A 23,335-nucleotide genomic window follows, 5' to 3' on the forward strand; every position below is an offset into this window, starting at 1 on the left:
ACTACGCAACACGATATCCGGAGGAAGTGGCGCTCTGCAACATCTCAGCAAAGAGTGTGGCGGATGCCCTGTTTCGTTTAATCTCCCGAAAGAGATTCTCACGGATCAGGGCACCGCGTTTATGTCACGCGCGTTAAGTGAATTGTTGGACATTAAAGCGGTACGTACCAGTGTCTATCACCCACAAACGGACGGACTGGTTGATCGGTTTAATTGCACGTTGAAAACAATGATTCGTAACCTGCAAATAATTGGCAAATATGGCTGGAACCCCTTTTATTTGCTGTGCGTGAGGTCCCCCAAGCCTCCACGGGGTTTTCCCCCTTCGAGCTTCTTTATGGACGCCAGCCCCGTGGGGTGTTAGAAGTCTTAAAAGAAGTTTGGGAGGACGGACGGTCAGATAGCAAGAACGAAATTCAGTATGTCATGGACCTGAGAGTAAAACTTCATACACTGGGGTGGCTTTCTATGGTGAATTTGCTTCAGGCCCAGGGAAGGCAGAGCTAGTTGTTTAACAGGGGAACTAAGCTTTGAGAATTTGCACCGGGAGATAAAGTACTCATATTACTGCCAACCTCCATGTTATTAGCAGAGTGGCCAGGACCCTTTTGAGGTCACACAGCATTTGGGAGATCTCAATTATCAAGTGATACGAACAGATAGAGGCGACGCACTGCAAATTTACCACCTCAACCTCCTTAAAAAATGGAGCAAGGAGGAATCAGCGTTGCTCGCGACCGCAGTCAGCTGAGAGGAGGATCTCGGGCCAGAAGCGATTATCAAAGACAAATCCCTCGCCCTGGCCCTGGGAGGGGATCACCTCTCGCAGCTCACTGACATCAGCTGTTTACAATTAGAATTTGCCGCGGATTGACGAGTTGCTCGATCGGTTAGGTACAGCTCATTTTTATTCGACATTGGACTTAACTAAAGGATATTGGCAGATCCCTTTATCTCACATATCCAAAGAAAAAACAGCCTTCACCACGGCGTTTGGATTACACCAATTCGTGATGCTTCCTTTCGGCTTGTTCGGGGCCCCGGCTACGTTTCAGCAACTCATGGATCGAGTTCTGCGGCCCATGCTGCATATGCCGTGGCCTACCTGGATGATACCATCATCTATAGCGGAGACTGGCAATGGCATATGGAGCATGTGAGGGCTGTCCTCGGGGCATTGAGATGGGCGGGGCTAACGATGGGTGGAGGTAAGGTATCTGGGCTTCCACTTGGGCCACGGGCAGGTGCGTCCCCAAATTGACAAGACGGCAGCGATTGCAACCTGCCCCAGGCCCAAGACCAAACAGGAGGTGAGGCAGTTCCTGGGGCTGGCGGGATATTACAGGAGATTTATTCCAGGTTATTCGGACCTCACCAGCCTGCTGACTGACCTCACTAAAAAGGAGGCAGCAGATACGTTCTAGTGGAGGAAGTAGTGCCAACATGCCTTTACCCGGGTTAAGGCTGCCCTGTGTGGCGCACCGCTCCTGAACTCTCCTAACTTTTCTCTCCACTTTCTGTTGCAGACTGACGCGTTGGACAGGGGGCTGGGCGCGGTCTTGTCCCAGGAGGTGGAGGGGGAGGACTGCCTGTTGCTGTACATTAGTCAAAAGCTCTCAAAGAGGGAGACTAAGTACAGCACCATAGAGAAGGAGTGTTTGGCCATCAGGTAGGTGATGCTCACCCTTCGTTATTACCTCCTGGGCCAAGCGTTCATCCTCTGCTCAGACCACGTGCCCCTCCAGTGGCTCCACCGCATGAAGGATACCAACGCGCAAATCACCCGTTTGTATCTGGCTTTACAGCCATTTAAGTTCAAGGTGATTCACAGGCCAAGGGCACAGATTTCCTCTCCAGGAATGGGGGGGGGGGACTACAGGCCGGATGGTATGTGGCACGGGAGGCGTGGTTCAGCGAGGTCTGTGAAGGGAGAGAGAGCGAGGAGACGAGCGGTTGTAAGTGGGTCAAGTGGAAAATGACTAACACCTGCTTCTAATTGCAGTGATTGGCGTGGGGAGGCAGTATTTAAGACAGCTGAAAGACGGCAAGAGAGAGAGAGAACTGAGGACTCGCGGGACCGTGAAGCCAGCGTGGAGAAAGAGCTGAGAAGTTAGTGAAGTATATGCGTGTGTGGCGCGAGATCGTTTTTGAGTTGTTCATAAAATTCCCACGAGCCTCGGTACGCCGACTCCCGTCTCCTTCTTTCAAACATATCTGAACTTCGTTCGATCATTACAAGTGTGTTATGTGTAAAACAGGATGAAGAGATGGGGCTTTAATCTAGATTTAAAGTGCAAGCCCTTGAGGTCATAAATGCATGGATGAATATTTCTGCATTTTACATTGAGAACATAGGTAGTAATTTAGATATATTTTTTGAGATGGCAAAATACAGTTTTAAGTCAAGTCAAGTCAAGTCACCTTTATTTATATAGCGCTTTAAACAAAATATATTGTGTCAAAGCAACTGAACAACATTCATTAGGAAAACAGTGTTTCAATAATGCAAAATGACAGTTAAAGACAGTTCCCTTTCTAGGGAATTTCGAACTATGTCCTCTAGGGGGCCCTTTGGGGAACACCTCAGCGTGACCCGTGTCTGAAGCATACATTGAAAAAACACCTTGTTAGCCGGCGACAGCCTCCGATGTCACTACCGGCGTGACTATAAATAAGCACCGGGAGAGCACGTCATTATCTTCTTCATCTTCATTGACTGTTTTGTTTGAAGTGTGCAAAAAGAACTGGTAAGGGCGATCTTTCTATGTTTATCATGGCGACAACTAGCAAGTGTTTAGACGATGTGTGCATCCGTGTCTGCGTTATTTGACACACGATGACACACGCGATCTTTGCGTCATTTGTTTGGGTGAAGAGCACGCACGCGATGTCTTTGAGGAGGCAATCTGCGTGCATTGTGAGCGTTTTTTTAATGAAAAAGCTCTGCTTTAGTTCGTCTCTTCTGAAAGAAAAGGGGAAAAAAAGGCAGCCATCTGCTTCCCGTGGTTCAGGACCTGTCCGTGCCAAGGCGTGGAAGAGAATAAGCTTGTGAGAATGCAGGTGGATCTGTCTGAATGGTTTAAAGAGGGACTTTCCCTTTCGCGCTCGTAAAAAAAAAAAAAAACATAAAAAAAAAAGGGCGGTGGATGAGAGAGAGACTAGGGAGGATGATGTTATATCTTTAAGACTTTCTGATACTGAGGTTAGTGCTCTGCTGGGTTATTACCCGGGAAAAACAGGAGATATTTGAGGATGGTGAAGAAGCTGAGGCTGAGCCTTCTCAATTCTCCTGCCCTGCGTATGTAGAGCTGTTGGAGGTTATTGAGCGAAAATTACCTTTTGACCATAGCCCTCCAGCTCAGGTGAGCCTTTCATTTGTGCATGATCTCCATACAGAGATTAAAAAGAAATGAAAGATGCAGTTTTCTTCTCGCATCCATAAGTTTCAGCATGAAAGTAATCTGCGAACATCGAGGTGATGCGCACAAGCAGCTATGAGGGAATGCCCCTGTAGAAAGAGCTAAAATATTTATAAATAATTTATAAATAATTTTTATCTGTGGAATTTTTTTCTTTCTGCAGGGGAAACATCCTCTCTTAATCTCCCTTGCCATCTAAGCCCCTTCAGAAAAGCATCTCGCTTAAATAGCAAGGCATACACAGTAGCAGGTCAGGCTGTGGCTTTATTACAGCACAGTGCTGGTGCTTCAAGCATATCAGACTGATCTGCTAAGAGACCTGGATAGAGCCTTTTTCTGCTGAGGTAGCTGAGCTGCGCCGCACCTCGGATCTCTCTCCGTGCTACCAAGCAGGCTGCCTCCGCCATGGGCAGGACTATGGCGCCATGGTGGCAGCGGAGAGACATCTGTGGATGAACCTGGCAGACATTGAGAGGAAAGAAAATGATTTCTGCTCGATGCTCAGGTTTCGCCTTCTGAACTTTTCGGTATTTCCATTGAGACTGTGATTTGAGAAGTTTAGGGAGGCAAAGGCGCACTCTGCTGCTTTGAGATCCTTCGTTCCACGAAGGTCCTGGTCTGAGCCTGAACAACATAGGAGACCTGGCCTGTCTCGATCTGAGGATCAAAGATGGGCACAGAAGGCTAGTGTTGCAACTCACTCTCCTCCCCCACCTGCGGGCAGGGGTTAGCGGAATCGTGGGTCACGAGGAGGTAAGCAGAACCTAAGGGGTATGATCTAGACGAGGCAGCGTTCTTGTCCGAATCTGAGTGATACCGAGGTATCTACTCGTTCCCTTTGGGGATTTTTAACCCTCTGGAGTCTAAGAGGTTATCAAGAGAAAATAGCCTCATAATGCGTATATGCGTTAATTGACTTCAGAGGGTTAACTTCTGCTTTTATCCTCCCCTTCCTATTTCCCCTGTAACCACCAGCTCTCCACCTGATCAAGGTTAGGTGGAAACCTCTCGCATAACAGACTCCTCTGCTGGACCTATAATGTTTTTATGGTTCTATGTTCATAGCAACCACCTGACTGATGGTCCAGACTAAAAAGAGGCACCCCTTGAGCGGGGCTCCTGCGCAGGAGGGTGGGTGAGTAAATGTAACCCTCTATGTATATACTTATGTGTATTTAATTGCTGGTGGTTACGTGTCTACTTATAAACTCTGTGAGTTTCCTTTGCAGTGCTCAGTTACATTGTTTACTAAACACTCGCCAGCACCAGCGATCTGGCTAAATGTTCTGGTATTAGGCGGGTGAGATCACAGGCTTCTGCGGGAGCCTCCTTGAACATCAGGCCTGGCACAGCACTGCAGGGAATTTCATGGATGTCCGGCCAGGTCACTCCGAGGGGTCTCCTCTCATATGAGACGGAGATCTCTGTTTTTTCCCCAGAGCGCTCCAGTATTGTCATAGTTCGAGTTGATGACTCTCAATCATACTGTTTTGAGATGCAACATTTCATCTATGAGCTGCTCTATCAGAGTGTCACGAGAGCCCCTCCTTAGAACAGTATTTGAAAATTCATGCTATGGAAAGTTTGCATGTGAAGCCTTCAGCTCGACCCTGGGCTGAGGCCCTAACAATTAAGTTGGGTATGTAGCTTAGGCCTTTTGGCCGTAAGGGGCACTGTCACAGACAGCCGTCTAAACGTCCCAGGGTCAACTCCCATGGAAATGGTAAAGTTGGTACTTAGTGATCACCATCATTCTGGCCTGCACTCCCCTCAGCATGGCGTCGTGGGTATACTGTTCCCCAAAGCGCCCCCTAGAGGACACAGTTCGAAGATCCCTCGAAAAGGGAGCTGTCTCAGGTTACGTACAGTACAGACCAAAAGTTTGGACACACCTTCTCATTCAAAGAGTTTTCTTTATTTTCATGACTATGAAAATTGTAGATTCACACTGAATACTTTTAGAAACCCATTAATTCCTCCACAGGAAGGCTGTTACCACGAGGGGGTAAAAAAAAAAAAAAAAAAGCTGAGGACTGAGGTGAGCCCTGCTGGTTGGGGGGAGGCATGGAGATGTCCTTGGTAAAAAACCTCCCAAGCCAACTGAGGGAGCTGCGTCTCTAAATAGTTGGATGGGAAATGGGAAAGGCCATTCCACTGTGTAAAGAACATCATCCACAACCTAAGTTTGTTGCAGCACGTGTGGTATAAAGAAATAAGGTCTTTGAGTGCATGAACTGAAGAAGCGAGTGAGAGAAAATGCAAGTTGCGCAAATGTTGAAATTGCAAAGTTTAAGTACACAAGCAAAGGATAATTAGCTAATTCTTTGCTTAGGTGGTGGGCAAGTACGATGGTCAGGCGAGAAATTTTCATGGGAGTCGATAGTTAGCTTTTAGATTTTTTATTCACAGCTTTGTACACTGGACGAACGATGCGAGTGTGAGCTCCACTGGAGAATCTGCAAATGTGAATGTAGCGGCATCTCTGCCTGAAGCATTTCCCGCTGTTGAACGAGATGCATGGCTGCCTGTTATATGCTGCTGATGGGGCTGTTTGCTCGGAACCATGATTGTGGTACATACGGATCTTGGGACATAGCTTGAAGATTTCACGGAGGAAGTATCTGGGCATAGGGGTATGGAGGGATTGATTTGGGGGCAAGTCATGGTGGAGTGAGCGACTGACCTGCAAAAGCCACATGAAATAGTCCTGCAGCCGAAAAACACCCGGCTGTGATGATCCAGATCGAGTGCGCCCCAGTAAGGACATTGATTCCAAGGACGTTGAAAGACAGTGGAGACCAGAACAACTAGATGAGCCCAAGTGGGTAACTCATACCACACATTTTGCAGGAAAATTTGTGGTTAAGTATAAAAATCCCCCTTTCCAGAAGACAACACGTAACACTTAGATTGATAAGCAGTCATTGAATTTGTGTTGCCTATGGGGTAAGGCTGAACTAATTATCTCTTTGAACCAATTGAATGCAATAGTGAACTCAGAAAAAAGAAAGTAGTAGTTGTGATGAAAGGAGATTTGGGTTTAGTAAGGTAACTGCCCTCAGGCAATCCATCTAATGAAACACACTACACTATTTATATTTATATACACATACACTTATTTATCGAACACACATACTAAGTGTACACTTAAATTTTTGCACATAATATACCTGCAAATACATAACTGCTTATTGTAATATGCCTGCCATACATTTGTCATGTGTATAGTCATTCTTTACCTACTTTTTTGTATTTTTTATGTATTATTTTATTATGTGTTTTTTGTTCTGTCGCTGTCATTCTGCCACATTTTAGTAGAACTAAGCGAACCAAAATGCTAATAAACTGTCAGTGGATAACATCAACTGTATTTATACCTTTTGGTGTTGATTAACTTGAATGTGCTCCACTTGTGTTAATTAGGCTAAGTACCTGAGGTGCACCTCCTCAACTTTGTTAATAAAACATAATTTTCAGAATGATAGACATCAAAACCAAAAAGATGTTTCAGTGTATCTGAGGGACCAGCTGTTCAGGCACAGCCCTGTCCTGAAAAAAGGGGGGGGGGAGCAGCAGCTCATTTGCATTTAAAGAGCCATTCACACATTATGGGGACACCTGAGACTTATATTAAAATGTCTAAAAATATGTTGTTTTTTTATGTAAATTTGACCATATTAGATAATCAGATAATAAGGGAGGAATTACTTCAATCAGCTATAATTTTTACTAGTCATATATTGCAGTTTGTTTTTTTTTGAAGATCAAACAAGCAATGTGCTCTTTGCATTTAATTACATTCATTAATTTACTTATAGTTTGTATACAGATAATAAAATAGGACATACTAAATGCATATTCATATACATGATAATAGCTTGTCTGTGAAAAAAAAAAATTCCACCAAAATTGTGGAAGTAGGGACATATAATATTAAGCCATAAGGTGTTTTTAAATGAACCAATCAAGTGATTAGGTGAGTGGAGTAAGGACACAGTTCTCCTACAAACTGTATGCATTCAGTGCGAGAGATTGAAGTAACAGCTCAAGTAATGATGCAGCCAGCCAATTACTTTATTGTGAATGAAATGTGTAAAAGCACATGAACATCTAACATACATGATATACAATTGTCAAGTTAAAGTTAAAAAAGAAAATTACATTAGAAAAGAATGCAGTAAAGAAACTTGACACATACACATGAAAAATTATTAAGGCCAGGAGTGCAATCAATTTTGATTAAGTGCAAATTTGCTTCAAAAACAAAAAAACAAAAAAAAAAACTAATTTTTTTTTTTTTATTGCCCCTGAACTTGCATGTTGACATTTTCCTATATACTAAAAAGTAACAACACTTTTCCCTTTATCATGAAAGGTTTCCTCATGAGTCATTCAGAGTAATGCTGTTCTATTTATACTATCTACAATGTGTAATATTTTTAGCAAGAGAGCTGTAAGATTATATTTAAGCGCCTGGTAGATTTTAACTGTAGCCTGCTTAAACATATGGTGTTATCACAGCAAACACTTCACAGATGTTACAATAAACCACTGACTATAAGTGTGCATATAGTGACAATCATGTAATATATTCACCTTGGCAAATTTTCCAATTTTAAAGTACAGCAGCACTGAATCCAGCAGGTCATTCACCTATGATGTAAATGCATGCTATGACACGTGTTTTCATGAAATCAAGAATAATAGTAACAACCTGCAATATACCCTTATGAAAAACAGTAGAGTCATGGCTCAAATGCACATACACAAGCAGTTTATGTTCCTCACATGCTAGAGAGGCCTCACCAAAGCTTTTAACTGACAGGTATGTGCAAGATGTGTTTTACTGTTGAAAAGTCAATGCAGTTTTAAAATCGAGTGGAAATGCAGCCCAATGTACCATGTTCATTTTCTGTGTTGATTTTTACAGTGTTTACAGGTATACTTTAGGTGTACCTAAATTTAAAACTGTATTTTAGGATTGTAGAAAATGTGGTTACACGTTATTTTAAGGTGTCCTTGTTACATTGTAGTTATACATTTAAGCATAGGAGCCTATGAAATGATTGAGCACCCATGGAAAAACACAAGATAGTCTCCATTCATTGTAGCCGTTAAGCAATGGATTGCAGGTTTTACAACTTAATTCTCGTTTTCATAGAGGTGGTTTTTGGCATTATTTTATGGGCTTACAGGCTTGCTCTTCCATATAGTGGTCATGGCTCTGCGCTGTATGTCCGAATAAGTGCTAAAAATAAACAGGTATTTATTAAATCATTTTAATTAGAGAAGCGCTTAGTTACTTTTTATGGAAAGTAATGCGTTACATTACTTTTGTGTTACTTTTTCACTATAAGAGCAGGGCTTGGTTGTTTTTAATATAAGAAATTCTATTTATAGCAAATGTAAAAGCCTTTTCACACCAAAAAGTGTAATGAATAAACATCAGGCTGAAGGAAAAGTAAATTCACGTCTGTACAGCAGAACACAGGAGAAGAAGGTTCAACACTCTTCAGCAAAAAAGAAAACAAAAACAAAAAAAGGCACAATTGTTAGTTTCTATAAAGTCTGTTTTGCCAATTAGTATGGTTGAACTGGATCATCAAAGGTCAGCAGCAAAGACATTAGTTAATAAAATGGGATTAGAAACATTTGTGCTATTTAAATTTAATTATTGCAGGTTTGTGTCAATTTTGCATTAATTTCTTTTGATGAATACTAAATAATTTTTTTGGGGGATGAATTAATGCACATTCACATTTAATCTAGAACTACATGTTCACACAGCGTCTCTGTACTTCTGATTTCTCCCAATATGGGGACAGGAGACCTGTCAGTCAATAAATGGGAAAACAAAGTAACTAGCGTCACTTTTTCGAAAAAGTATCTCAGATATTTTCTTGTAAATTAAAAAGTAATGCGTTACTTTAATAAAAGTAATGGGATTACAGAACTCGCGTTACTTGTAATGCGTTACCCCCAACACTGTTTATTATATTATATTATATTAAGTATTATAAGAGTAATATAAATTAACTACATGTACTTAGTATATGGTTAGGATTAGGGTCACTTGCATGCAATTATGCATAATTTATCGTTATTATAAGAGCAAGTACACGTATAATGTGTAACAAGGACACTTTAACACTGCATTACTGAAAATGTCTGCAAATGTCATGAAAAACATCTTCACAGCGTATGTTTCAACACTTTTTTGAAACTCGCCAAGGCTGTAGTTAACCCTGTCAGTGCAGCTCATCACAACCAAACGGGATCGCTCTCACCACAACCGAACCCTCTGCACGGTGGAAACCAGATGTCACTGCCTGCATTGTACACAGCTTTGATTATAATGTAGCTTTGTTTCTGTGCACACAACACAAGTCTTCTGATCAGTGTGTGAAATAGTTAATGGAACAAAAAATTATTACAAGGACTTGGTGTGAACAAGCCGTCTTTCCACAAGAAATGCAAACACTTTCCAGTGTCATTCTTACACACGTTCAGACCTAAATCACTGGAGGTCGAGGGCCGTATCCCTCAGTAAAGTCCCCTGGACTCATCTCCTGCAGGAATTTAGGTCTGTCATAGTCAGACGAACTGCCAAAGCCTTCAAAGTCTTCACCCTCCATGTCCTCTTCAGAGACCACAGGGAGATCCACTACGGTGTCATCGAGGATAGTGTTTTCTTTGCAGTCTTTCTCAGTTGGGGAACTGGGGAAGGAATCATAACTAAAGGACTCTGTCAGTAGGGGTGTGTGTCCCTGAGGTGTCATTTTAGAAATGGGGGTCGGCTCGGGTTGGGTTGTAGGAGACTGGCCGGGTATGACGTTCCGCTGCATATGGAAAGAAGCAAGAGATTAGTCTTGGTTCGTCTGACGGGGAGTCCACAGCAGATCAGCAGACACATCACAAATACATAGCACTGCTGAACAAATAACAATTCCTAAAGAAACACCTGATAAAGTTAAATTCTGTCAATGTACTGATCTTCATAGTGCTTCAAACACGTGCATGGCTGTTGGCTGTTCATAAAATGAAAGTAGACGTCATAAGATATCACTATCATAGGGATATTCCCACAGGTGATAAAAACATTTGGAGTAACAAGTTTTTTTTTTTTTTTTTTATTATTTATTATAATATAAAAATACACAATGAAATGACCAAAAGCCACATACCAAAAATGCAGGAATTTTGGGGATTTTGGACCACTTCCTGCAGAGCAGCCACACAAAGCCCATGGTAATGAAGAGCACAATGGTTCCTACGCCTATCAGAGCTGCGATTAATCCCGTTTTGTCTACAGAAAAGTCAAGAACAATTCAATGAAGCATCAACTCTAGTAATCACAAATAATAATGAATAATTTAAGAATATACTTTCAGAGTAATGTAGTGCTGTTTGGTGCTACAAGCTCAAAAATGACAATACTGACCTATTTATTTTTATTTGACTTTTATTTAACCAGGTTACTTTCCTAAGTGACCTGGCCAAGATGCATATATTAATAGCTGAATAATAAAAGTATCACAAAAGAGTTTAACTCCAGCACGCAAAGGTTGTAACCAGTTCCAGTAAAGATCTCCAATTAATAATATTTCCTTAAAAATCAACTTCGAGAATCTATTAAAGATAAAAGCCAAAGTAAAAACTAAAAATTCAAGCATTTTTCAAGCACTTTCGAGGTACAATTTTAAGATTTTCCAGCACTTTACAACTGTAGTAAATGTTAACATACACGCTTGCTGAAATCAAACCACCTGTCTGGATTACATATAACATTGCCTAAAATAACCAACATAGATTACATAAATTATACAATGTTCAGGGTATCTGCAGTATTTTTTAAATCAAATGTAATGCTTTTTAATTCCTGCACAAATAAAATGAATACTGTATGAGCAGGGAAGAGCAATGTCTATGGTTTAATGACTGGTACTAGAACATGACTAATTCCTCATTTACATGGTTTCTACTGTTTGTGATGACAGTATTCGAGAACACAACTGTAGCGTTCTGCAGATTTATCCTCACTGGTGACTAATCTGTGCTCAACACCGTGTGTGATCTGTTATTATGCTAACGTTGGGGAAAAAACCTGCATAATGAAATAGTATGCACTGTGAGCAGATCTTAAACCTATGCCACAATAAACACTTTTCATTCATTTTCACTTTAAGCACAACGGTCTTAAAGATTAAGTTTAACTGAGCAGGGAATTATTTTATTTTTTACCTTTTATATGGCTCGAAATCGCAGAATCTTCTATGAAAATTAATAACACATTTATGAAACGTATCCATTTTAGGAAGTAAACTTTGTACATTAAGTTGAACAAAGCCTAACCCAGATCTGATTTAAAAATTGCCAAAAATCAATAACATCATCATCTTCCTATGATGTTTGGCTTCCCCTTTCTCATGTAGTGGACTATATGACAGAGAGTGTGTGGGGAATAGTCAGCGAGGGGATGGCGATGATTTCAAACACAGCTCGTGTCAGTGCCTGCACTTCTTAGCACGATAAGTTAGTTGCACTGCATTACCAAAAATGAACAAATAAACTGATAATGGTTTTACCGGTCTCAGGCGTCTGCTGAGGGACACAAACGTTGCTGTAGGTATATGAAGGAATCCCAGCAATCACCCCTTCAAGCTTCAGCTCCACACACTGTCCAGCAACGCTTTGGTTAAAGTGGACTTCTGCATTGCACAGATCCTCATCCTCAAAACATGAGTATTCTACCATTTGCTGAGGAAGGAGAAAAGAACAGAGTGATTGTAACGATTCAACGTCCCAACATGACTAACATTTTAATAAGGACACGGAGGAGTCTGTGTGACTGCTCTTCCAACCTCATCATGTGTGATTGTGTACGTAAATTCATCATTCATAATCTCTTGCTTATAAAGCTTGAAAGGGTGCTGAAAGGACACTTCGATCACATCTTTGTGGACAGATGTATTCACAGCTGGAAAGTCCAAAGAGCCTGCAAGCAGAGGGCAATATAGCATTAAGAAATCTGAAATGGAAACGTCATTTGGTAATAGACTAAAGCAAATTAATTCCAACACTAAAATTCAAATATACAAATAGATTTGCATTTCCTGAATGAAAAAGCAGAGGTGAAAGAAAAGAAGAGCATGAAGGCAACAGAATGAGAGTTAATGATCTAGTGAAGCTATTCTCTTTTAGGCTTTGGTTCTGTGTAAATGAAATGCTGCCATGTAAGGAGTTAGATGCAGTACAGAAAGCACCAATTAAGCAAATATTGAAGGGTCAGAGAGTTCTCGAATTCCATCAAAAAGATCTTAAAAATGCCACAGAATGCAAAAATCACTTTTATAAGGTTTGAACACCGTTGTGTGGCGACAGTGTGTGAAAACCACCTGTCTATAATGGTAACAATACACCCACTCATTGTTTTATAATCCCAATAATTCATAAACAGTCTCTCCACACTAGCAATGGGTCTCAAAAAAAAAAAAAAAAAAAAGGAAAAGTCCTATACATTTACACTAACATTTTACACCGGACTACAGGGTTGCACAATAAAACCCGCCTAATTACTCAAAACTAGCCCAATCATGTTTTGATGGGAATCCCCCGCCAAAAATCTCATTCTAGTGGGGGACAAAGTATTACTACTTTAGTCAGACTTTTGGGTGAAATATCCCTTTAATGATGCCAACTCTACCAACGGTTTGGGCTGAATGACCTGCAGATGTTTTATACTTAGAAAATGAGACGTAAAATTTCTGAGAAATATCAATAGTGTCATCAACAGTGCCTTGCAAACACTGTTATACTCAGAAAACTTACATTTATATTTATGTTTGTTCTCATCAAAATAGTCTTTGCTGTAGGTGAATCTAATGGAGACGTTTTCTGATTTCTCTTGCCCATCATGTGCTGTCAGCAACACCAAGTAATCATCTTCCACATCTGTGCTGTAGCTGCTGATATCAAGGTACGTCTGAGAGGTGTCCACTGTTTGGGAAGGACTGGAGATAAATGGGACAGAGAGATTAAGGAATGTCATTTATTTCTTGATCTGCTGCTTTGACACACACATACCTTTCATAAGGTTCAACTTTTATGGCAAATTTCGTCTGTTCAGTTGGGTTACTGTAGTTCCAGTAGAGGACATTCACAAAATTGTGACAAACAACACTGACGTTTGTTGGAGAGGGAACTGTAGAAAAAAAACAAAGTTAGATTCAGATTCAGTTTATTATCTTATTTAGTCTATTTCATAAACTCAAAGCTCACGAGAACAGCAAATCCTTCCAGTATTGCTCAACAGCTACTGAAATGCTGACTTTTAAAGCGGATGTCATCTTCAGAGACATGAAAATCTTGGGACTAGATTTTGAGGTTTGCTCAAACACAAAATCACTGAATTTTGGATCTTATGATCTGAATATCAGGGTTGCCCCCTAACAGTCTACTAACCATCAGTCAATCAAATTTAATTAGCTGCTTAAAATCCAAACGTTCAATGCAATCATCAACCTCAAATGTGTTTTATCATCTGAAAGTTAAGAAGCAGCAACATTAAATGGCTGGATGCTCTAATAATGATCAAAAACAATCTGCACTATTGAAGTGTTTGTGCACAGCGTGGAAGCTGAACAGTAGCCACTCACTGTACGACAGTTAACTCAGAGCTGCTTGTGATAATAAACTTCATTATTTAGCAGAAATGATTGGAAAGATTGGAATTATTATTTTTTTTTCTTGACAGTGTTGTTGGACTATTCTTCGATTTTCAGGTGTGCTGAGTTTGTGTTGATGAGTCAAGGTACTTGGCCTTAGAAAAAAAAGGCCTTAGAAGAGTACATGTGTTTGGTGAATGACCGACCATCATAACAGCCTGCTATTTCAGTTCATTCTGAATTGAGGAAGTTGTCTGATAGCATGTGCCATGATCACAGGAAATGCAGCTCTGTGTTAATATAGAGACTTAAATAATTCAGACTCTTGGTGTATTCATGGAAGTCCCTGTAGCATTTTATATATTGCTATTCATTGCTACTCAACTCATCCGTTTAGCTGTGCATTTATTGAATGAGCAGTGAGCACTGTGCAATGTCTGAACTGATTGCACTATATTTTATGTATATTCATTTTTAAAAGTCTTGTAAATAATTTTTTTAATCATTTTCACAGTTTTTAAATTCCTTGTTTTATTGTTGTATATATATATATATATATATATATATATATATATATATATATATATATATATATATATATATATATATATATATATATATATATATATAAATTAATTAGACAATTTTGACTTTTCTGAAAAAATCTTACCTTTTCAAATCATCCTAAAAAGTTAGGTTTGAAAAGTTAATTTCAGTAATTCAACTCAAATTGTGAAACTCACTTATTAAATTCAATGCACACAGACTGAAGTAGTTTAAGTCTTTGGTTCTTTTAATTGTGATGATTTTGGCTCACATTTAACAAAAACCCACCAAATTACAATCTCAACAAATTAGCATGATGACATGCCAATCAGCTAATCAACTCAAAACACCTGCAGTGGTTTCCTGAGCCTTCAAAATGGTGTCTGACAATCACTGACACCCTTCACAAGGAGTGTAAGTCACAAAAATGAATTGCCAATAACCTGGCTGTTCACAGAGTGCTTTATCCAAGCATGTTAGCAGAAAGTTGAGTGGAACGAAAAAGTGAGGAAGAAAAAGATGCACATCCAACTGAGAGAACGCAGCTTTATGAGGATTGTCAAGCAAAATCGATTCAAGAACTTCACAAAGAATGGACTGAGGCTGGGGTCAAGGCATCAAGAGCCTGGGCTAAGGAGAAGAAGAACTGGACTGTTACCCAGTGGTCCAAAGTCCTCTTTTCAGATGAGAGCAAGTTTTGTATTTCATTTGAAAACCAAGGTCCTAGAGTCTGGAGGAAGGGTGGAGAAGATCATAGCCAACGTTTCTTGAAGTCCAGTGTTACGTTTCTACAATGTGGGATGATTTGGGATCAATGTCATCTGCTGGTGTTGGTCCATTGTGTTTTTTTTTTTTTTTAAACCAAAGTCAGTGCAGACGTTTACCAAGAAATCTTGGAGCACTACATGCTTCCTTCTGCTGACCAACTTTCTGAAGATGCTGATTAAATTTTCCAACAGGATTCGGCACCTGCCCACTCTGCCAAAAGCACCAAAAGTTGGTTAAATGACCATGGTGTTGTGCTTGACTGGCCAGCAAACTCACAAGACCTGAACCCCAGAGAGAATCTATGGGCTATTGTCAAGAGGAAGAGGAGAAACAAGAGACCAAACAATGCAGATGAGCTGAAGGCCACTGTCAAAGAAACCTGGGCTCCAGACCACCTCAGCAGTGCCACAAACTGATCACCTCCATGCCACGCTGAACTGAGGCAGTAATTAAAGCACAAGGAGCCTCTACCAAGTATTGAGTACATGTGCAGTAAATGAACATACTTTCCAGAATGCCAACAATTCACAGTTATTTTTTTTTTTTTCACAAGACATCGATCTTCGTTTTAAGCAAGCTCTGATTTTAATTGTTTGAAATATTCAACAAATAACCACAAATAGCTTGTTTCCTGCAATTATTTAAAAATCACAAATATGAATTATAACAACAAAAAAAATCCCACCTTTTAATAGCAGAGTATATTTACAGTACAAACCTTTAAAGAACTATGAGGGCAAAACTAAATCAATCAATAAATTAATTAATAAAATAATCGTTCAATAATTGTATTTGTTCAATTAATCAAGGTTTTGATTTGAGGTCTTATTGCCAACCCTATCACATGCCAACTTTGCTCATTTGCCCCATCTTCTGTTGTTACTCTAGACTGATTTCTTTTGATCAGGGCTCTGTCACGCCTCTCAGGGGGCAGAGATTGTATAATAGCAATAATCCACTGGATGCGGTTGCTTTGCTTGATGTTTATTTTGCTCGATCCCCATTAAGATTTCAGCCGAGAGTGACAGAGTAACACCTCCATGTAATGTACTCTGTCAAACAAGGTTTAAGGCCACACTGATTTGCAGCTGTAACCACGTGTGATCACGAGTGACGTTTTCACACCCACTCAGATCAGAGCGAACTGTGGTTTTACTGTGATACAAGTGTGAAAATAATCCCAAAGGCTACATACCACGTTCTAGAAACAATAACGTACTTTTAAATCATTTAAAACTGGGCCGGAGCATTTCAATGCATTTGCTGGCTGAAGACAGCAAGGATAGAGAAAGAAAACATAAGAGACAGACATGAAGGAATATAAAGAGGAACAGGAAGGAAGTGAAAGTGCAAAAGAGAAATGACAAAAGGTTTAACACGCAAACACAGAAGAAAAAAAATCTAACTATTACAACAAGCTTCAAAACTCTAGACCCAAACATCCGTTGATTATAGAGACAAGGCAAACACATTAATGACTTTAATAGAGATACGACATCTGCTAAAGTCAACCGTATTGAGTGGGACTCTAGCTGGAAGCCATGTGATGATCAGCCATTAGAGAAGAGAAATGAAGATCCTGCAGTCAAAATCTCATTGTTAAGATATATGATATCTAACAGATCATTCTACATTCAGAAACAGAAATACTAAGGTTTGCATCATATGCATATTTGAATCTAGCCTAAATGGTGTACATCTCTGTTAAAGACATAATAAACTACCTGTCTTTATTTATTCCATAAAACCACTTGTACAACATGTAAACCTTCATAAAAATATGCTTTACTACACATAGTAACATGACAATCAACTCTGAATCCACTACTGATGACGCATGCAAATTATATAAATAAGAAGAAGAAAAACAGGAACAATATATAAGAAGAGAGAGTAATTTAAGTGTATTGGAAGTCATTTTGAGCAGTGGTTTTCTCACAGAGCTGATCTCTGTAACATCCCTCCCAGTGTTTCACGATGCAGACGGCCTTCACTGACCTTAACCCTGCTGTAGTTTGTGTTCCCATTTAGGCACATTCGGTAAGGCAAACGCAAATACATCATGATATTATCTATTAGAAACATTATCAATGTTGTCAAGAACAGTAGCATTAAACACTAGTACTCAGATCAAACAGAACGAAACAAAACAACAATGAAGAAGTCTACGCTATTTTATTCAGTAAGCATTACATTTTCACAAAGTCACGCTAAAAACCTCCCTAAGAGAACTAGACAAAGTTATTAAAGTGACAACTATAACAGATTGTTGCATGAACAATAAACAACCGACATAATTATCCAACCCTTATCTATAGTAAATATTAACAATGCTATAAATAGACAAATGTATAATTTTACAGTGTTCATCCTTTCAAACCCAGAAAACATCTTTCACGAACATCGTCTCCATCTCACCTCACTAATTCCCAAAACCTGGCTACGGCGTCGCTCGTGATAGTAAGAACGAGCATCCTCTGATGACTGCTCTCGTATGTGCCAAGCAGACCAAACAGATATCTATTATTTAATGAAAAAATGATAAAGTCATTGACTCAGACTGCTAAGACGCTTCAACAGAACAAGGACAGTTAGTGAATGAACTGCATACAAAAGAGATGCATTACCATTGATTTTAGCCATTTGAGACAGAAACATAATACTAAAGTAGTGAATGTATGTATTCAAATGTGCTCAAAAATGTACTATTAATTTGGTTTTTGCTGGATGGGGTGTCTGCAATGGAGAGATTTGGATTGTGTTGTAATGAAATTATGTTTAATTATTGATTTGACTGGCTCAAACTAATTAAATCTCTCTCAACATAATTCTCTCATTCTCTCTTTATTGTCTTGTTTTAATTATTTTAGCCGATTTTATGTCTTGCTCACATTACACGTGACTTTAAGCAGAAATATGTCTCTTGTAAAGCACTTACTTTTACAAAAACGCTGTGGCACTGATTAAATTATTTTCATATTCACTGGTATTGAATCAGAACCATGTTTATTGATGTAAAACTAACACGTGAGCCGAAAACACTAGTACTGTAATTTGTGGTAACGTTAGATAGTTACAGTAACGAAAACCCTTGTTTGTGCAAAACTTCCTCTTTAACTGTGAACATAAAGTGCATTGACACATAAATAATACAGTCTTTGTTTTTAATTCATGTAAAAGTATAGAATGAACATTTTGTTATTATACAAATAATTTCCTCGGATCTATGCTATTAGCTCAAGATATATGAAAACAACAAAACAAAAGAGAAGAGGACCTTTAGCATGTGAGCACACAGGCCTGACGTTACGACTATAGACAAACAAACACTAAATAAGTGTTGTTGTTTTTTTAAATAAATAAATAAATAAAACAACCAACTGTGAACGTTTGAATTTCAAGGGATTTAATACGCTAAAGGTTTTTTTTTTGTTTGTTTGTTTGTTTATAGAATGAACTCAAAAACAGATCAGAAGATAAAATAATAATGCATATAATAGCATATTCTCCATAGATAAACCTTAAAGATTGGAGTCATTTTGCGCCAGTGAGATTATAATTGTAAGTAAAGCGTGTTTATATCCCCAGGATTTCTCTGATCGTGCCTGGCCTGCTCATGGATCCACGCAATTAAATAACACAAACACAGCGGATTCATACTATGTCCAATATATGTTACTGTAAAGAATGTACGTTAATTTATTTTAATATAAAAGTGAACGGATGCTGCGTATCTCATAGACGCTCACAATGTGACAGATCACGTTAAAAACATACGACTATAAAGATGTGCTACCGTTAGCACGAGAGGCTTTAGCATATTAATGACGTTACTCACCAAACCCAAAGACCCCTGGAAACAGTAACGCGTAAACGACACCGAACTGAACCACAGCATGCTTCGACATTGTCAGAAATGTGTTTTGAAACCCGTCGCAAGGCGCACTCAGATGTGTGTCTTAAAGCTGTTCCTGAACGAGCTCTGTGTGTGTGTGATCGTCTCTCGCGAACTCGCAGGGTTGCCAGATATTAACCCTCAGAAAACCAATAATGCGACGGATTCGTTTATAATGCTTTAATGCATTAAAACTGTATATGTCGTTTATTTATTTGATTGTAAAATTTTTTTTTTTTTTTTTATATTTGAATTCTGCTAACATGGTGAAACGTTGTGTTTTGTCTTGCGAATTAAAATAAATCTGGCAACTTGGTGAAAACAAAAGATCCCAGTAGTCCCTGAAGACAGAGCATGAGATCCAGGGGGCGTGGTTGGCTCCACATCTAGAGGGTGGAGATTGGTGGTTTAGTGGAAGGAGTAGGATCTGGTGTTATGTAGGGAGGACCATCTCAAAGATCCGGTGCTTTCCACCTTGCTGATCAATTTCAAAGAAGCTTATCAGCCCTAAGCAAAACGTTTCATGAAAGTCAACTTACCTGAATTGTTGGTAAAGAAAATAGACTAGGTCTACACGTAATCCTAATTATATTAGTGTAGGCTGAACAGGACTGTCAAACTTTGACTGTAGTGATAATTTCTCAGTGTGGTCAGTGTTGTCACATACAGTATGGCTATTTGTCATAGTATTACCTGCTATGGTTACACATTATTCTAAGGGGTCCTTGTTACAGTGTAATTACTGTATACATTTAAAGGTCACTTATTGTACACCTTTCTGGAGTTTTATATATATATATATTTTTTTTTACAGCTCATTTCTCGGATGCTCTGCTTAGAACAGGTCGATTTTGTCCTGTCTAATTAATATTAATGAGCCTCTCTTCTGATTGGCCTGTTGTTTTTTAAACCACTTTACAGGATGTTTCAGAATGGAAAGTATATATATATATATATATATATATATTTTTTTTTTTTTTTTTTTTTTTTTTTTTTTTTTTTTAACCGAATGCAGTAATCTGCGTAACTATTGCTTAATAAAACAGAGTAAGGAGAGATGACTGAGGACGGTGATGATTTGCAGATCCTGAGAACCACTGACAAACATCTTATCTTGTGAAATTGGTGGTAAGTGCTGGCACTCTGTATAAACAAAGTATGCCATCTCTAATCCCGAAACTAAAAGTGAAACTAAAATCATGCATTCAAAAGCAGTTTCTATGCCAGGAATAGTAACGGCTCCTTGCCTGATGCCCCAGATTTTAAACAGTAAATTACCCAATGATATAACTTACATTTGTTCATTTAGTTGACCCTTTTATCCAAAGCGACTTACAATTGCTATATATATGTCAGAGGTCGCACGCCTCTGGAGCAACTAGGGGTTAAGTGTCTTGCTCAGGGACACATTGGTGTCTCACAGTGGATTCGAACCCTGGTCTCTCACACCACAGCCATGTGTCTTATCCACTGCGCTAACACCACCCATATAACTGATTCCATACCATATAACTCATCTTGCATTTATTAACTTTAGGGGTTCAGTAGTACGCCATTTTCTTTCCGAACAGTGTACTGGATTATGGGGGGTTTGAGAGGGAGGAGGGGTTATGGGTGACATCATGAAGTCTATCTGCCATCAGTGATGTCATCATCTGTCAGCCCAACCCTAATTCAGAAGCCTGTGCAAATGAATCATGTAGTTTCCTGACACCCATCGACTGAACAGTGTTTTCTTGACATGTTTCTGTGTCATTGTTGCTCAGCGAATATTATCTGGGGTTTGGGCAAAAGGGGGATGGGACGATGGGCAGTGCTCGGGGTGGCTGAGAGGTGGTGCCTGTGTAGTTCTGACATCACCTACTGAAGGAAGTCACATCACCTCGTGAAAAGGCACAGCTACTGCACTTTATGCAGGCAGTGTGCATTTGTCTGTGGATTGACTGTTTTTCAACTTATATGATTATGAGTTACATAACCCTAGAGTAATGTTAATTAGTGAAAGTGACGTGACATACAGCTTCTTCAGTCTGCTACCATCAGGGAGGACCAGCAGACTGAAGAACAGCTTCATTCATCAGTCTGTCAGGAAGCTGAACTCCCTCCCGACCTTGCCCCATCTCCCCTCTTCTGCCCCTGTCAACACTGATGTCTGGCCCACCAAATTTACAATAAAGCAGACTTGACTTGACTTACAAAATGTCCTAATTTAAGATACTAAAGTAGTGCAACTAGCCCTTGTTATCTGAGAAAGCTATTCTCAGTTAATACCATAATTGTCAGGAATGGAGATATGCAAACAAGAGTAGTTTGAGTGGTTTGTTCAGGGCTACAATGGATCGGATGTCAGTAGTTTTTAAAATATTGCTGTACCTTACATGACACTGATGTTGACATACCAACAGCATCGGTATTTTACATAAGTTTTCTTTATAATGCTTTGGTAGCTTTTTTAGCTATTTTGATTCAGCTGTATGATTCAATTCATAATTTCTATAAATAGCTTAAATATTGCAGGAGAAGAAACAACCTAGACTGGAAATTTGGAAAACATAGATGAAAACTGCAAGCAACAATGAGAAAATGCTCCATGACGAACAGAGACCTTTACTGTTCCCTTTGAAGTGTACAAGTTGATTTCCTCTCCAGCTTCAGAAAACATGCAGAACATTCAGTTCTAGAGTTTGTTACACCCGTGCATCCACAACCACAGAATTTAGCATTTTACTACTGTTTTCCAGTGCAGCATGGCTAGCTGTTTAACCACATCAGTTGAGCTAGTGAAATCTTTTTCAGATGGTATCTTAAAGGTTAGATCACCCCAAAAATGTTACATTTGCTGACATTTTGATTCACCCTCAACCTGTAAATGTGTTGAGAGGGAAAAAAAAGACTTTTTATTCTGTCCAAAACAAAACTGGAAAATAAATAAAATAAATAAAAATTGAGAAACTGTTAAAAGTTTGTATTACAGTAAGTTCTCACATGTTTGAAATCTTAAATGTATAGTACTTTTTAAATGGTTTGATATTTCTGCACATTTTTGCCACGTTCCATTCTGACAATATACCCTCGTCACAACGCACACGTGTTTAATGATTGCTCCTGAACAGTAATGGTAGAAACATGTAATTCCTTTGATTTTCAGCATACAAAGCTGTCCCCTTCTCCTTGATGATTCTTCTGCTTAATTATTGACAAAGGTACTTTATGGTTCCTCCTCTGGTCATTTTATGTATTACACTCAAAAAAAAAAAGGGGGAAATTTTGTGATTCATAGCATGATTCATAGATGAGTGGTAGTTCTGTCAAAATGAAACTTAAACTTGTTGAAAGTCAAGATTTTAGTTTTAAATCTACATAAATGTTATATTGAAAGAGTCCTGTAAATGAAAGAGTTCATTTTTTCACTTTTTGAATAATGACCTTGTTACTATCAGAATGGACCTGTTTTGTTGTGTCTCATCTCTTATATGCTCGGTGTGGCACAGTTTTCCCTCATGTTTGATTGTGTAATTTAGTTTAGGTGTGTGACATTAATTAGGTTAATTTTCTTCAGTATATATAGTTGTGTTCAGTCCTGTGTTCAAACACCCTGCCTGTCTGACCTGTGTTAGCTCTATCGTGGATTATTAAAGACTATTTGCATCGTTCATTGTCTTCTTCGTTCATTTTGATCACCATAGCTGTGACAGTTACATGTTTTAAATTCCCTAAGCTTTACTCTCTCTAAACTGTAATTGTACAATCATACATTTTATCATTTATAATTCATTATCTAAACATTATTATGTTCTACATTCACAATACATACAAAACAAGAGAGAGAGAGAGAGAGAGATGGAAACCCCTCAGGTTGGCTATTTTCCCCTCATGTTGGTTAATAAAATCCACCCTTCGGGGAACTCACCTTGATCCTCATGTTGTGTGCTTCTTCACCCCGTCACACTGGTGGAGAATGCGGGAATTGCAGTGAAGAAGTTACCGACCAGGATGCCACCACATTCATTATCACCCCACTTGACTTGTTACGGACTTATTTT

General features: G+C 39.2%; 1 protein-coding gene across 3 annotated transcripts; it reads right to left on the minus strand.

Annotated features, from left to right (window-relative positions):
• Window positions 1-7,469: 7,469 nt before the first annotated feature.
• LOC113057376 (interferon gamma receptor 1-like) lies at window positions 7,470-19,430 on the minus strand. Of its 3 annotated transcripts, none has more exons than XM_026224758.1 (8): window positions 19,236-19,430; window positions 13,503-13,620; window positions 13,248-13,429; window positions 12,281-12,414; window positions 12,005-12,176; window positions 11,661-11,687; window positions 10,604-10,725; window positions 7,470-10,258 (listed from the first exon to the last, which is right to left on the minus strand). In XM_026224758.1, the coding sequence occupies exons 1-8, from the start codon at window positions 19,303-19,305 to the stop codon at window positions 9,932-9,934; spliced, it is 1,152 nt and encodes a 383-aa protein (XP_026080543.1). In that variant the 5' UTR covers window positions 19,306-19,430; the 3' UTR covers window positions 7,470-9,931. The 3 variants fall into 3 exon arrangements, with proteins under 3 accessions (XP_026080543.1, XP_026080542.1, XP_026080544.1); XM_026224757.1 differs by having other exon boundaries at window positions 11,661-11,690; XM_026224759.1 differs by lacking the exon at window positions 11,661-11,687 and having other exon boundaries at window positions 19,236-19,429.
• Window positions 19,431-23,335: the final 3,905 nt, after the last annotated feature.

This window comes from Carassius auratus, chromosome 38, assembly GCF_003368295.1.
Source record: "Carassius auratus strain Wakin chromosome 38, ASM336829v1, whole genome shotgun sequence".
In the NCBI taxonomy this organism is placed as follows: Eukaryota; Metazoa; Chordata; class Actinopteri; order Cypriniformes; family Cyprinidae; genus Carassius; species Carassius auratus.

Excerpts from the sequence above, each read along its gene's own strand:
- LOC113057376 (XM_026224757.1), bottom strand. The coding sequence starts at position 19,305 with ATGTCGAAGCATGCTGTGGTTCAGTTCGGTGTCGTTTACGCGTTACTG. Across the intron at positions 11,691-12,004 it reads TCAGCAGACGCCTGAGACCG|AAGATTCTGCGATTTCGAGC; the intron begins GTAAAACCATTA and ends TAATTTTCATAG. Across the intron at positions 10,259-10,603 it reads CCAAAATTCCTGCATTTTTG|CGGAACGTCATACCCGGCCA; the intron begins GTATGTGGCTTT and ends TTCCATATGCAG.